Source organism: Oncorhynchus kisutch, linkage group LG11, assembly GCF_002021735.2.
Source record: "Oncorhynchus kisutch isolate 150728-3 linkage group LG11, Okis_V2, whole genome shotgun sequence".
Classification (NCBI taxonomy): domain Eukaryota; kingdom Metazoa; phylum Chordata; class Actinopteri; order Salmoniformes; family Salmonidae; genus Oncorhynchus; species Oncorhynchus kisutch.
Window position 1 is genome coordinate 10,771,176 of NC_034184.2, and position 14,738 is coordinate 10,785,913.

The window sequence follows — 14,738 nt, forward strand, 5'->3', positions numbered from 1 at the left end:
CCACCCGGGAGGCCCCAAACAAACCCAATTTTTATGAACTCCCATTTCTATTGGGTGAAATACCATAGAGTGGAATTACAGCAGCATAATATGTGATATGTTGCCACAAGAACAATTTGCACATAATATGTGAGTGTAATATTTATTTACTGTTAATTGTTATTGTTTATTTTACTTTAGTTTATTTTCTACTTCACTTGCTTTGACCATTTTAGCATGTTTCCCATGCCAATAAAGCCCATCAATTGAATTGAATTGAGAGAGAGAGACAGAGACAGAGAGAGAGGGGGGAGAAAAAGAGAGAGGGAGAGAGAGGAGAAAAAGAGAGAGAGAGAGAGAGAGGAGAAAAAGAGAGAGAGGAGAGAGAGCAATTTAATCTCTGTGTGGCTCACCTTTGAAGTGTGTGTGTGTGTGTGTGAACAAGTGCACGCACACATACATACATACACTCACTCACTCACTAACTCACACACACACACACACACACACACACACACACACACACACACACACACACACACACACACACACACACACACACACACACACACACACACACACACACACACACACACACACACACACACACACACACACACACACACACACACACACACACACACACTACAAATGATTGTTTTGAAGAATCCAATCCAGGGAGCCCCAGTAGGCAGATTGCCATCTGGCTTCAGTCCAGAGAGTGGAGCACAGCTAGCACAGAGAGGAGAGCCTGGACACTACATACACATACACTAAAACACCATGCTCGCTCACATACACTCTCAGTCAAACACCTGTCCTTGTCCCCACAGATTATAGTTTTTATTGACAGAGTTCTCAAACTGTTCTGGCAGGTACCATGTCTCCATTTCTCTCCCTCTCTCATTCCCTCACCCTCTCTCTTTCCCTCATCTCTCATTCTCCTCTCTCTTTCTCCCCCCTCTCTCTTCCCCCTCTCTCATTCTCCCCTCCTCTCTCTCTTCCCCCCTCTCTCATTCTCCCTCTCTCTCTGTTCCCCCATCTCTCATTCTCCCCATCTTTCTCTTACCCCATCTTCTCCCACTTTCTTTTCCCTCCTTCCCTCCCTCCTCTCTCCCCCTCACTCACTCACTCACTCACTCACTCACTCACTCACTCACTCACTCACTCACTCACTCACTCACTCACTCACTCGCTCGCTCGCTCACTCACTCACTCACTCACTCACTCACTCACTCACTCACTCACTCACTCACTCACTCACTCTTCTCTCTCTCTCTCTCTCTCTCTCTCTCTCTCTCTCTCTCTCTCCCTCTCACCTCTCTCTGTCCCCCCTCTCTCCCATCTCTTTCTCCCCTCTCTCTCTCTCTTTCTCTCGCTCGGCCCCCCCTCTCAATTACATTTCAATTTCAATTTATGGGACTTTTTTGGCATGGGAAGCATATGTTTACATTGTGGCATACTGTGATATTTCACCCAATAGATATGGGAGTTTATCAAAATTGGGTTTGTTTTAGAATTCTTTGTGGATCTGTGTAATCTGAAGGAAATATGCGCCACTAATTTGGTCATACATTTTGCAGGAGGTTGGGAAGTGCAGCATTTTGTGGACAGTGTGCGCATAGCCTGTCTTCTCTTGAGAGCCATGTCTGCCTACAGCGGCCTTTCTCAATAGCAAGGCTATTGCTCACTGAGTCTGTACATAGTCAAATCTTTCCTTAAATTTGGGTCAGTCACAGTGGTCAGGTATTCTGCTACTGTGTGCTAACTGTTTAGGGCCAAAGAGCATTCTAGTCTGCTCAGTTTTTTTGTTAACTCTTTCCAATGTGTCAAGTAATTCTCTTTTTGTTTTCTCATGATTTGGTTGGGTCTAATTGTGTTGCTGTTCTGGGGCTCTGTGGGGTCTGTTTGTGTTTGTGAACAGAGCCCCAGGACCAGCTTGCTGAGGGGACTCTTCTCCAGGTTCATCTCTCTGTAGGTGATGGCTTTGGTCTCTCTCTCTCTCTCCCTCCTTCTCTCTGTTTATCACCATTAGTTTGTGATTGCCTCTAGATGGCTGATGGAGCCTTTTGGGTAATTGTTGCCATTTAGATTCAATGGTTGTTAAAACACACACACACACACACTGAGTGGGACCAGCATGTTGGTGGTTTTGTGCATCTGAGGAATGTGGAGGATGAGTTTTATGGAGTGCTGTTTACTTTGGCCACCACCATTAAACGTTTAACTGCTGCCAATTAACCAGCTGGGAAACCAACTGTGAGAGGGCACATATACACACATATACACACATATATACACACACATATACACACATATATACACACACATATACACACATATATACACACACATATACACACATATACACACATATATATACACACATATATACACACACATATACACACATATATACACACACATATACACACATATATACACACACATATACACACATATATACACACACATATACACACACATATACACACACACACACACACACACACACACACACACACAAACACACACGGAACGTGTGTTTGAGCGTATGTACAGTAGGTGTACTTGTTTGCATGTGTTTGATGTGTGTGTATGTCTGGTTTGTGTGTTGTGTCTGCTGCATGGTGACAGAAATGTTTGGTTTACACATAAATATCCCCTTACCCCCTGCTGAGGCCTCCGCTAATCCCAGGATACAGTTCAATGTCCTTAGAGGCAAGGAGTTTAGTGGACTGGCCATTTACCTCCCGCTGACCCCCTGGGAAGAACTGTGTGTGTGTGAAAGGATGGGTTGAAATGTATGGAATGCCGTTTGGATCTTTGCGAGTCAAAAAAGATACACGTCAAATAAGCTTGTTGACCAATCAGGACCTGAATATGACATGTTCGTATATTTTTTACGTAGGTATTACACATTGAGTTCATTGTCACTTATATTTCATATGTCACAACGATTCACCGATACGTATGCTATGATGCTGGTAAAGTTTTGTCTCACGCACCTACCGCTGTCGCACGAGCCCAGACACACTTCCCCAAGCTCTGGACAGTGCTGGTCATAAACAAAATCTAGCTAGCTGATGGATGCAAACAATGTTCTTTCCCAAAAACATAGCAAAACAACATAATCTGTTTCAGTAGCTATAGTTAGACAGATAACTACTGTATCTAGCTACAGTTGAAGTCGGAGGTTTGCATACACCTTAGCCAAATACATTTAAAATCAGTTTTCCACAATTCCTGACATTTAATCCTAGTAAGAATTCCCTGTCTTAGGTCAATTAGGATAACCACTTCATTTTAAGAATTTGAAATGTCAGAATAATAGTAGAGAGAATGATTTATTTCAGCTTTCATTTCTTTCATCACATTCCCAGTGGGTCAGAAGTTTACATACACTCAATTAGTATTTGGTAGCATTGCCTTTAAATTGTTTAACTTGGGTCAAACATTTTGGGTAGCCTTCCACAAGCTTCCCACAATAAGTTGGGTGAATTTTGGCCCATTCCTCCTAACAGAGCTGGTGTAACTGAGTCAGGTTTGTAGGCCTCCTTGCTCGCACACGCTTTTTCAGTTCTGCCCACAAATTTTCTATAGGGTTGAGGTCAGAGTTTTGTGATGGCCACTCCAACACCTTGACTTTGTTGTCCTTAAGCCATTTTGCCACAACTATTGAACTATGCTTGGGGTCATTGTCCATTTGGAAGACCCATTTGCAACCAAGCTTTAACTTCCTGACTGATGTCTTGAGACGTTGCTTCAATATATCCACATAATCTTTAATTAATTAATTAATAAAATTTAATTAATTACATAATCCCCATCTATTTTGTGAAGTGCACCAGTCCCTCCTGCAGCAAAGCACCCCCACAACATGATGCTGCCACCCCGCGCTTCACGGTTGGGATGGTGTTCTTCGGCTTGCAAGCCTCCCCATTTTTCCTCCAAACAGTAACGATGGTCATTATGGCCAAACAGTTTCATCAGACCAGAGGACATTTCTCCAAAAATAACCATCTTTGTCCACATGTGCAGTAGCAAACCGTAGTCAGGCTTTTTTAGGGTGGTTTTGGAGCAGTGGCTTCATACTTGCTGAGTGGCCTTTCAGGTTATGTCGATATAGGACTCGTTTAACTGTGGATATAGATACTTTTGTACCTGTTTCCTCCAGCATCTTCACAAGGTCCTCTCCTGTTGTTCTGGGATTGATTTGCACTTTTCGCACCAAAGTACGTTCATCTCTAGGAGACAGAACGCGTCTCCTTCCTGAGCGGTATGATGGCTGCGTGGTCCCATGGTGTTTATACTTGCGTACTATTGTTTGCACAGATGAACGTGGTACCTTCAGGCATTTGGAAATTGCTCCCAAGGATGAACCAGACTTGTGGAAGTCTACAAGTGTTTTCTGAGGTCTTGGCTGATTTCTTCTGAATTTTCCATGATGTCAAGCAAAGAGGCACTGAGTTTGAAGGTAGGCCTTGAAATACATCCACAGGTACACCTCCAATTGACTCAAATGATGTCAATTAGCCCATCAGAAGCTTCTAAAGCCATAACATTTTCTGGAATTTTCCAAGCTGTTTAAAGGCACAGTCAAGTTAGTGTATGTAAACTTCTGACCCACTGGAATTGTGATACAGTGAATTATTAGTGAAATAATCTGTCTGTCATCAATTGTTGAAAAAACAAGACATTTGTGGAGTGGTTGAAAAACGAGTTTTAAATGAATGTATGTAAACTTCTACTTCAACTTCAACTTCAACTGTAGGTGTTATCATCTAAAATACCCCTAATTTATAAGACAGTTCTTATTTGATTTAACTGTAGTCGGACCCACCCATGTGAACAATAAGGATTAGCCACAATAGTGGAATTTGCGGATCGCCTGCAAAATAAAAGTCTATTATTGACAGTGAAGCAAATGAATACAAATAGTGGAATTATGCCATAATTTAATGAATAGCATGCTAAACGAGGTTGGAATGTTGTTATATTAATTCAACAAAATATAATAATTTGTTAATTTGACAAAAATCTTTTGAATTCACACTGGATGTATTAGACATCAGAATTGCATTGGGGCCATACTTATTTCACTGTACAGCCTTACCTATGGATGGCTTGTGAAAGTATTCACCCCCCTTGGCATTTTCCCTATCTTGTTGCCTTACAACCTGGAATAAAACATATTTTTGGGGGGGTTGTGTCATTTGATTTACACAACATGTCTACCACTTTGAAGATGCAAAATATTTTTTATTGTGAAACAAACAAGAAATATCACAAAAAACTGAAAACTTGAGAATGCATAACTATTCACCCCCCCCAAAGTCATTGGAGTGTATGCTAGGGTCATTGTCCAGCTGGAACGGGAAGGTGAACCTCCATCCCAGTCTCAATTCTCTGGAAGACTAAAACACGTTTCCCTCAAGAATTTCCCTGTATTTAGCTCCATCTCTCATTTCTTCAATTCTGACCAGTTTCCCAGGCCCTGCCGATGAAACACATCCCCACATCATGATGCTGCCACCACCATGCTTCATTGTGGAATGGTGTTCTCGGGTGATGTGAGGTGTTGGGTTTGCACCAGAAATAGTGTTTTCCTTGATGGCCAAAAAGCTCAATTTTAGTCTCTTCTGACCAGAGTACTTTTTTCCATATGTTTGGGGAGTCTCTCACATGCCTTTTGGCGAACACCAAATGTGTTTACTTATTTGTTTCTTTAAGCAATGGTGTTTTTTCAGGCCACTCTTCCGTAATGCCTAGCTATGTGGAGTGTACGGCTTAAAGTGGTCCTATGGACAGATACTCCAATCTCCGCCGTGGAGCTTTGCAGCTCCTTCAGGGTTATCTTTGGTCTCTTTGTTGACTCTCTGATTAATGCCCTACTTGCCTGGTCTGTGAGTTTTGGTGGGCGGCCCTCTCTTGGCAGGTTTGTTGTTTAATAATGGATTTAATGGTGCTCCGTGGGATGTTCAAAGTTAATGATTTTTTTTTAGAACCCAACCCTGATCTGTACTTCTCCACAACTTCGCCCTAACCTGTTTGGAGAGCTCTTTGGGTTTCATGGTGCTGCTTGCTTGGTGGTGTTGCAGACTCTGGGGCCTTTCAGAACAGGTGTATATATACTGAGATCATGTGACAGATCATGTGACACTTAGATTGCACACCGGTGGACTTTATTTAACTAATTATGTGACTTCTGAAGGTAGTTGGTTGTCCCAGATATTATTTAGGGCTGGACTACAGGACTGTTTTGCTATCACTGACTGCAACATGTTCCGAGATTCTTCCGATGGCATTGAGGAGTACACCACATCAGTCACTGGCTTTATCAATAAGTGCATCGAGGATGTCGTCCCCACAGTGACTGTACGTAAATACCCCAACCAGAAGCCATAAATACAGGCAACATTCGCACTGAGCTAAAGGGTAGAGCTGCCTCTTTCAAGGTGCGGGACTCTAACCTGGAAGCTTACAAGAAATCCTGCTATGCCCTGCGACGAACCATCAAACAGGCAAAGCGTCAATACAGGGCTAAGATTGAATCATACTACAGCGGCTCTGATGCTCGTCTTATGTGGCAGGGCTTGCAAACTATTACAGACTACAAAGGGAAGCACAGTCGCGAGCTGCCCAGTGACACAAGCCTACAAGACTTGCCTAAAGCACAAGATTACTAAACCACTTCTATGCTCACTTCGAGGCAAGCAACACTGAGGCATGCATGAGAGCATCAGCTGTTCCGGACGACTGTGTGATCACGCTCTCCATAGCCGACCTGAGTATGACCTTTAAACCGGTCAACATACACAAGGCTGCGGGGCCAGACGGATTACCAGGACGTGTGCTCCGGGCATGTGCTGACAAACTGGCAGGTGTCTTCACTGACATTTTCAACATGTCCTTGATTGAGTCTGTAATACCAACATGTTTCAAGCAGACCACCATAGTCCCTGTGCCCAAGAACACAACCTCAACCTGCCTAAATGACTACAGACCCGCAGCACTCACGTCCGTAGCCATGAAGTGCTTTGAAAGATTGGTAATGGCTCACATCAACACCATTATCCCAGAAACCCTAGACCCACTCCAATTCGCATACCGCCCAAACAGATCCACAGATGATGCCATCTCTACTGCACTCCACACTGCCTTTTCCCACCTGGACAAGAGGAACACTTATGTGAGAATCCTATTCATTGACTACAACTCAGCGTTCAACACCATAGTACCCTCAAAGCTCATCACTAAGCTATGGATCCTGGGACTAAACACATCCCTCTGCAACTGGATACTGGACTTCCTGATGGGCCGCCCCCAGGTGGTGAGGGTAGGTAGCAACACATCTGCCACAATGATCCTCAACACTGGAGCTCCCCAAGGGTGCTTGCTCAGTCCCCTCCTGTACTCCCTGTTCGCCCACGACTGCATGGCCAGGCACGACTCCAACACCATCATTAAGTTTGCAGATGACACAACAGTGGTAGGCCTGATCATCGACAATGACGAGACAGCTTATAGGGAGGAGGTCAGAGACCTGGCCGGGTGGTGCCAGAATAACAACCTATCCCTCAACGTAACCAAGATAAGGAGATGATTGTGGACTACAGGAAAAGGAGGACCGAGCACGCCCCCATTCTCATTGACCGGGCTGTAATGGAGCAGGTTGAGAGCTTCAAGAACCTTGGTGTCCACATCAGCAACAAACTAGAAGGGTCCAAACACACCGAGACAGTCGTGAAGAGGGCACGACAAAGCCTATTCCCCCTCAGGAAACTAAAAAGATTTGACATGGGTCCTGAGATCCTCAAAAGGATCTACACCTGCAACAACACTGGTTGCATCACTGCCTGGTACGGCAATTGCTCGGCCTCTGATCGCAAGGCGCTACAGAGGGTAGTGCAAACGGCCCAGTAGATCAAGCTTTCTGCCATCCAGGACCTCTATACCAGGTGGTGTCAGAGGAAGGCACTAAAATTTGTCAAAGACCCCAGCCACCCCAGTAATAGACTGTTCTCTCTACTACCGCATGGCAAGCGGTACCGGAGTGCCAAGTCTAGGACAAAAAGGCTTCTCAACAGTTTTTACCCCCAAGCCATAAGACTCCTGAACAGGTAATCAAATGGCTACCCGGACTATTTGCATTGTGTGTCCCCCCCAACCCCTCTTTTACGCTACTGCTACTCTCTGTTCATCATATATGCATAATCACTTTAACCATATCTACATGTACATACTACCTCAATCAGCCTGACTAACCGGTGTCTGTATGTAGCCTCACTACTTTTATAGCCTCGCTACTGTATAAAGCCTGTCTTTTTACTGTTGTTTTATCTCTTTACCTACCTATTGTTCACCTAATACCTTTTTTGCACTATTGGTCAGAGCCTGTAAGTAAGCATTTTACTGTTGTTTTCGGCGCACGTGACAAATAAAACTTGAATGTGAATACATTTGCACGCACCACTTTTCCATTTTGAATTTCTTTGAATTTTTTGAACAATTATTTTTTCCATTTCACTTCACCAATTCAAACTATTTTGTGTATGTCCATTACATTAAATCTAAATAAAAATCTGTTTAGATTACAGGTTGTAATGCAACAAAATAGGAAAAACGCCAAAGGGGATGAATACTTTTGCAAGGCACTGTATACCCAGAGAACAGCTCTTACGGCGGGAATCTGAAACCACTGATTTGAACCACATTTTTTGTACCAGTCAACCTACTATGTGCATTGAACACTTTTCCAGAGGAAAAACAATACAATGTGGATGTTTTGGAGTCTGAGAACTCCGAGGAGAAAGTTGGGGAAAAACACTTGGGTACGGAGTAGACTAATATCCAATTTCATTGATCTCCAATCCTTAGGTAAAGCTTTACCGTGCAATTTGATTGACAATACGTACAATATGCTGAATTGTCAGGTGATGTCTCTCAGTCAAAGTCCCTGATAAGAGCTACAACGCTAATATTTGTGTAAACTCTTCACAGTTGTGTTCTGTGGGTGTCACCAAGTAGACTAATACCTAATGTAATTGCTCCACATTACACACTCCAATGTTGTTTAACATTACCTAGTCTAAATATGCCATGATTCCACCAATTGTAATCTTCTGTCAGTTTCAAAGAGGGACTTTAATTTTGAAGGCCAACCGCAATTCCACTATTGTGGCTAATCCTTATTGTGGCTAGCTTCACAACACATAACCCAGTCCAGTCAAGCCTCACTAGCCAGAGGAAGCTTGTTGGCTGCTTATAACATTAGCTTTGAGCAACAGGGTTAAGTAACATGATTATCCCCATAATTTACAGCTAGTTACTTTCATGAACTGAAGTTTAACAACATGTGGCTACCTAGCTAATACTTACTCACATGGATTCCTAAATCATTGCTAAGAATATTGAAAATGACTGAAGTTTCTCCTGGTCATTGTTTTCAGGCTGGTTGGATTTGTGCTAGCTAGGTACCAAGCTAAAGCTAGCTAGCTAGCTACCCCAGAAGTTGCTAATAACATATGTATCAAAGATATTTGCTTACATTTTTGATCCTGCGCATTTGATCTTATTTCAAATGCACACACAGACGTTTTCCCATTCAGTCGAACAAATAATGGCTTATTACCACTGCGGTATTGTAAACACATCGTTTGTGGCAGGTGTGTGCTTGTTTGCAGACTTTTATTTTATGTAGAGCTTTGACAGTACTTGTGATCGTAGTGGTGGAGCTTGGCACGTGTAAATTCAGCACACACAACATTCTATAATAGAATTTAGTTATTTAACCTGTCAAATGAAAAGCTTATTTGACACGTCAAATAGTGTTATTTGACGTGTATTGTTTTTGACACACAAATACCCTTAACGGCGTTCCAAAGAAATGGGTTATAGGCTGAGCATCCTGAAGAGAAAAACACAGACTTGTTTTGTAAAAGCAAAGTCCACCCTGAAAAATACCCATCTTTTGTCAGTTACTCTCTGGTATTGTTGTTGTCACCGCTGTATCTGCTGTAAATGATGGGGATAATCATGTTGGTGGCATTTAGGCCTAATGTCAAAATTACATTAAATTTAACATCTCTCTCTCCCCCTCCCTCCCCTGTTTCACTTCCACCCTCTCTCTAACTCTATCTCTCCCACTTTCTTTTGGTCTCTCTCCCTCTCTTTCTCTCCTTGCTCTTCCTCTATCTATCTCCCCCCTCCTCACTCTCTCTCAGGGTATCCCCGGTATTCAGGAGGTCTGACTTCCCCCTTTCTTCCCATGAGCTCCTTGGATCACCATAGCAACAGCAGCATTCTCTACGGACAGCACCGCTTCTACGACACTCAGAAAGGTATGTGTGAGACAGAGAGAGAGGTGTGTCAGAGAGAGAGGTATTTAAGAGAGAGAGAGGTGTGTATGTGTAACAGTATAGCTTCCATCCCTCTCCTTGCCCCTACCTGGGCTCAAACCAGGGACCCTCTGCACACATAGACAATAGTCACCCTTGAAGCATCGTTACACATCGCTCCACAAAAACCGCAGCAAGGGAAACAACTACTTCAAGGTCTCAGAGCGAGTGACGTCACCAATTGAAATGCTATTAGCGCACACACTCTGCTAACTAGCTAGCCATTTCACACCGGTTGTGTATGTGAGAGAGTGCGAGAGAGAAATAGGTGTGTGAGAGACAGAGGGGTTTGTATGTGTGTGAGAGAGACAGAGAGATGTGTGTGTGTGTGGGTGTGAGAGAGAGAGGTATGAGAGAGAGACAGAGACAGAGAGAGGTATGCGTGTGTGAGAGAGAGGGTATGTGTGTGTGTGAGAGAGAGAGAGGTGCGTGTGTGTGTGTGTGTGTGTGTGTGTGTGTGTGTGTGTGTGTGTGTGTGTGTGTGTGTGTGTGTGTGTGTGTGTGTGTGTGTGTGTGTGTGTGTGTGTGTGTGTGTGAGAGAGAGAGAGAGAGGTATGGGTGTGTGAGAGAGAGTGGGTATGTGTGTGTGTGTGTGTGAGAGAGAGAGAGGGAGAGAGAGAAACACTGGATAATATTAAGAAATGCTATAGATGGAAGGAAAGTAGTGTGGTAGTCAATTTGAGGCTTTGAGGGGACTCTTACGGTACATGCACCTACAACTCATCCCTTGGCAGTATTACTGTAGATTACTTCATAACTGGCCTCAACGTAGTCTCTCAGAGCGTTCACAGTCAGAACACTGACACCCCTATCAGATCACAGCAAAATCACATTCTACTTCAACAGAGCAATATTCAATCATGAGGCATCAAAGCCAAAGGAACTGCATAATTTTAAGAAATGCTATTGATGGAAGGAAAGTAGTGTAGAAATCTACCAAAAACAATTAGGCAACAAGAAATTAAATCCCTTTTAGACAACTTCCGGGGCAATACGTTTCACAGTAATAGTGAAGGTGTAAACTTGGCAGTTGAAAATCTTAACAGTATATTTGACCTCTCAGCTTCCCTATCAAATAAAAATTTGAAGCCGACGACCAAAGAAAATTAACAAGGACAAATGGCATGATGAAGAATGCAAAAACCTAAGAAGGAAATTGAGAAACCTTTCTTCCAACCAAAAACATAGAGACCTGGAAAACCTGTCTTCATTATGGTGAATCACTAAAACAATACAGAAATACACTACGGTAAAAGAAGGAACAGCACATCAGAAATCAGCTCAATGTAATTGATATCATGACACAAGGCGAGACCCAGATGCAGACACAGGAGGCAGAAGGTTGGAGTCTTACAATGTTTATTAATCCAATAGGGGAAGGCAAGAGAATGATCGTGGACAGGCAAAAGTGTCATAACCAGTTCATAGTCCAAAAGGTACCGAAGGGCAGGCAGGATGATCAGGCAGGCGGGAAAGTAGTCCAGTCAGGCAGGGGTCAAAACCAGGAGGACTATCAAAAAGAGAATAGCAAAAGGAGTACGAGAAAAACACACTGGTTGACTTGACTAACATACAAGACGAACTGGCACAGAGAGACAGGAAACACAGGGATAAATACACTGTGGAGAATAAGCAAGACCTGGCGGGAGTGGAGACAATCACAAGGACAGGTGAACCAGATCAGGGTGTGACAATTGAAGAATCAATAGAATCTCCTGAGTTGTGCAGTGGTCTAAGGCACTGTTTCTCAGTGCTAGAGGCCTTACTACAGACACCCTTGTTCGAATCCAGGCTGTATCACAACCGGCTGTGATTGGGAGTCCCATTGGGCGGCGCACAATTGGCCCAGCGTCGTCCATGTTTGGCTGGTGTAGGCCGTCATTGTAAATAAGAATTTGTTCTTAACTGACCTGCCTAGTTAAATAAAGGATAAATCAATAAAACATGAAAGCAACTTCTGGGAAAATTGGAACAAACTAAGCTAACAACACGAAGAGTTATCTATCCAAAACGGAGATGTATGCATAAACCACTTCTCCAATCTTTTTGGCTCTATAACAAAGAACAGTCAGCAAAAACATATACATGATCAAATACAAATCTTAGAATCAACTATTAAAGACTACAAGAACTCACTGGATTCTCCAATTACATTGAATGAACTACAGGACAAAATACAAACCCTCCAATCCAAAAAGGCCTGTGGTGTTGATGGTATCCTCAATTAAATGATAAAAATATACAGACCACAAATTCCAATTGGCTATACTAAAACACTTTAACATCATCCTTAGCTCTGGCATCTTCCCCAATATTTGGAACCAAGGACTGATCACCCCAAGCCACAAAAGTGGAGACAAATTTGACCCCAATAGCCACCGTGGAATATTCGTCAATAGCAAACTTGGGAAAATTCTCTGCATTAACATTAACAGCAGATTTCTACATTTCCTCAGTGAAACAATGTTCTGAGCAAATGTCAAATGGACTTTTTACCAAATTACTGAACGACAGCGTCAAATGTCTGCTGTTTGACTATGATCTGGTGCTTCTGTCCCCAACCAAGGAATTCAGCAGCACCTAGATCTTCTGCACAGATTCTGTCAGATCTGGTTCCTGACATAAATCTCAGTAAGACAAAAATGATGGTGTACCAAAAAATGTCCAGTTGCCAGGAACACAAATACAAATTCCACCTAGACGCCATTGCACTAGAGCACACAAAAAACTATACATACCTTGGCCTAAACATCAGCGCCACAGGTAACTTCCACAAAGCTGTGAACGATCTGAGAGACAAGGCAAGAAGGGCATTCTATGTCATCAAAAGGAACATAACATTTGACATACCAATTAGGATCTGGCTGAAAATACTTGAATCAGTTATAGAACCCATTGCCCTTTACGGTTTGGGCTCTGCTCACCAATCAAGTATTCACAAAATGGGACAAACACCAAATTGAGACTATCCATGCAGGTTTTTTTATATTTTTTTATCTGTGTACAATGTAAAACATCAAATAATGCATGCAGAGCAGAATTAGGCTGATACCCGCTAATTATCAAAATCCATAATTAAGCCCTTAAATTCTACAACCACCTAAAAGGAAGCGATTCCCAAACCTTCCATAACAAAGCCATCACCTACAGAGAGATGAACCTAGAGAATAGTCCCCTAAGCAAGCTGGTCACAAACACAAACAGACCACACAGAGCCCCAGGACAGCAGCACAATTAAACCCAACCAAATCATCAGAATACAAAAAGATAATTACTTGACACATTGGAAAGAATGAACAAAAAAACGGAGCATACTAGAATGATCTTTGGCCCTAAACAGAGAGTACACAGTGGCAGAATACCTGAACACTGTGACTGACCCAAACTTAAAGGAAAGCGTTTGACTATGTACAGTCTCAGTGAGCAAAGTCTTGCTATTGAGAAAGGCCATCGTAGGCAGACATGTTATGTGCACACTGCCCACAAAATGAAATGGAAACTGAGCTGCACTTCCTAAACTCCTGCCAAATGTATGACCATAATAGAGACACATAGTTCCGTCAGGTTACACAGATCCACAAAGAATTAGAAAACAAACTCAATTTGGATAAAATCCCTTATCTAGTGTGCAATCCCATTAGCAATATGTGTGACATGTTGACACAAGAAAAGGGCAACCAGTGAAGAACAAACACCATCGTGAATACAAACCTTTACTTATTTTTATTTATTTTCGCTTTTGTACTTTAACATTTGAAATGTCTCTATTATTTTGGAACTTGTTAGTGTAATATGTACTTTTTACATTTTTGTTGGTCTATTCCACTTGCTTTGGCAGTGTAAACATATGTTTCCAATGTCAATAAAGCCCCTTGAATTGAATTGAGAGACAGAGATTTTTCCTCTTTTTAAAAATATGATTTAATTTTCCAAATATATACAGTTGGTAGAACAATTTTGCAGGTTTTCCAACTTACAAAGCATGTAGAGGTCTGTAATGTTGATCATAGGTACACTTCAACTGTGAGAGACGGAATCTAAAACAAAATTCTAGAAAATCACATTGTATGATTTTTAAGTAATGAATTTGCATTTTATCGCATGACATAAGTATTTGATCACCTACCAATCAGTAAGAATTCCGGGTCTCACAGACCTGTTAGTTTTTCTTTAAGAGGCCCTCCTGTTCTCCACTCATTACCTGTATTAACTGCACCCATTTGAACTCGTTACCTGTATAAAAGACACCTGTCCACACACTCAATCAAACAGACTCCAACCTCTCCACAATGGCCAAGACCAGAGAGCTGTGTAAGAACATCAGGGATAAAATTGTAGGCCTGCACAAGGCTGGGATGG

The 14,738-nt window shown here is 42.5% G+C and overlaps 1 protein-coding gene across 1 annotated transcript in view; it reads left to right on the plus strand.

Moving 5' to 3' along the window:
* Window positions 1-14,738, plus strand: part of LOC109898953 (BAH and coiled-coil domain-containing protein 1) — a 112,506-nt gene that overhangs the window by 48,122 nt on the left and 49,646 nt on the right. The window contains exon 4 of the mRNA XM_031836423.1: window positions 10,206-10,322. Coding sequence (XP_031692283.1) covers window positions 10,206-10,322 — 117 coding nt within the window. The remainder of the gene's footprint in view (window positions 1-10,205; window positions 10,323-14,738) is intronic.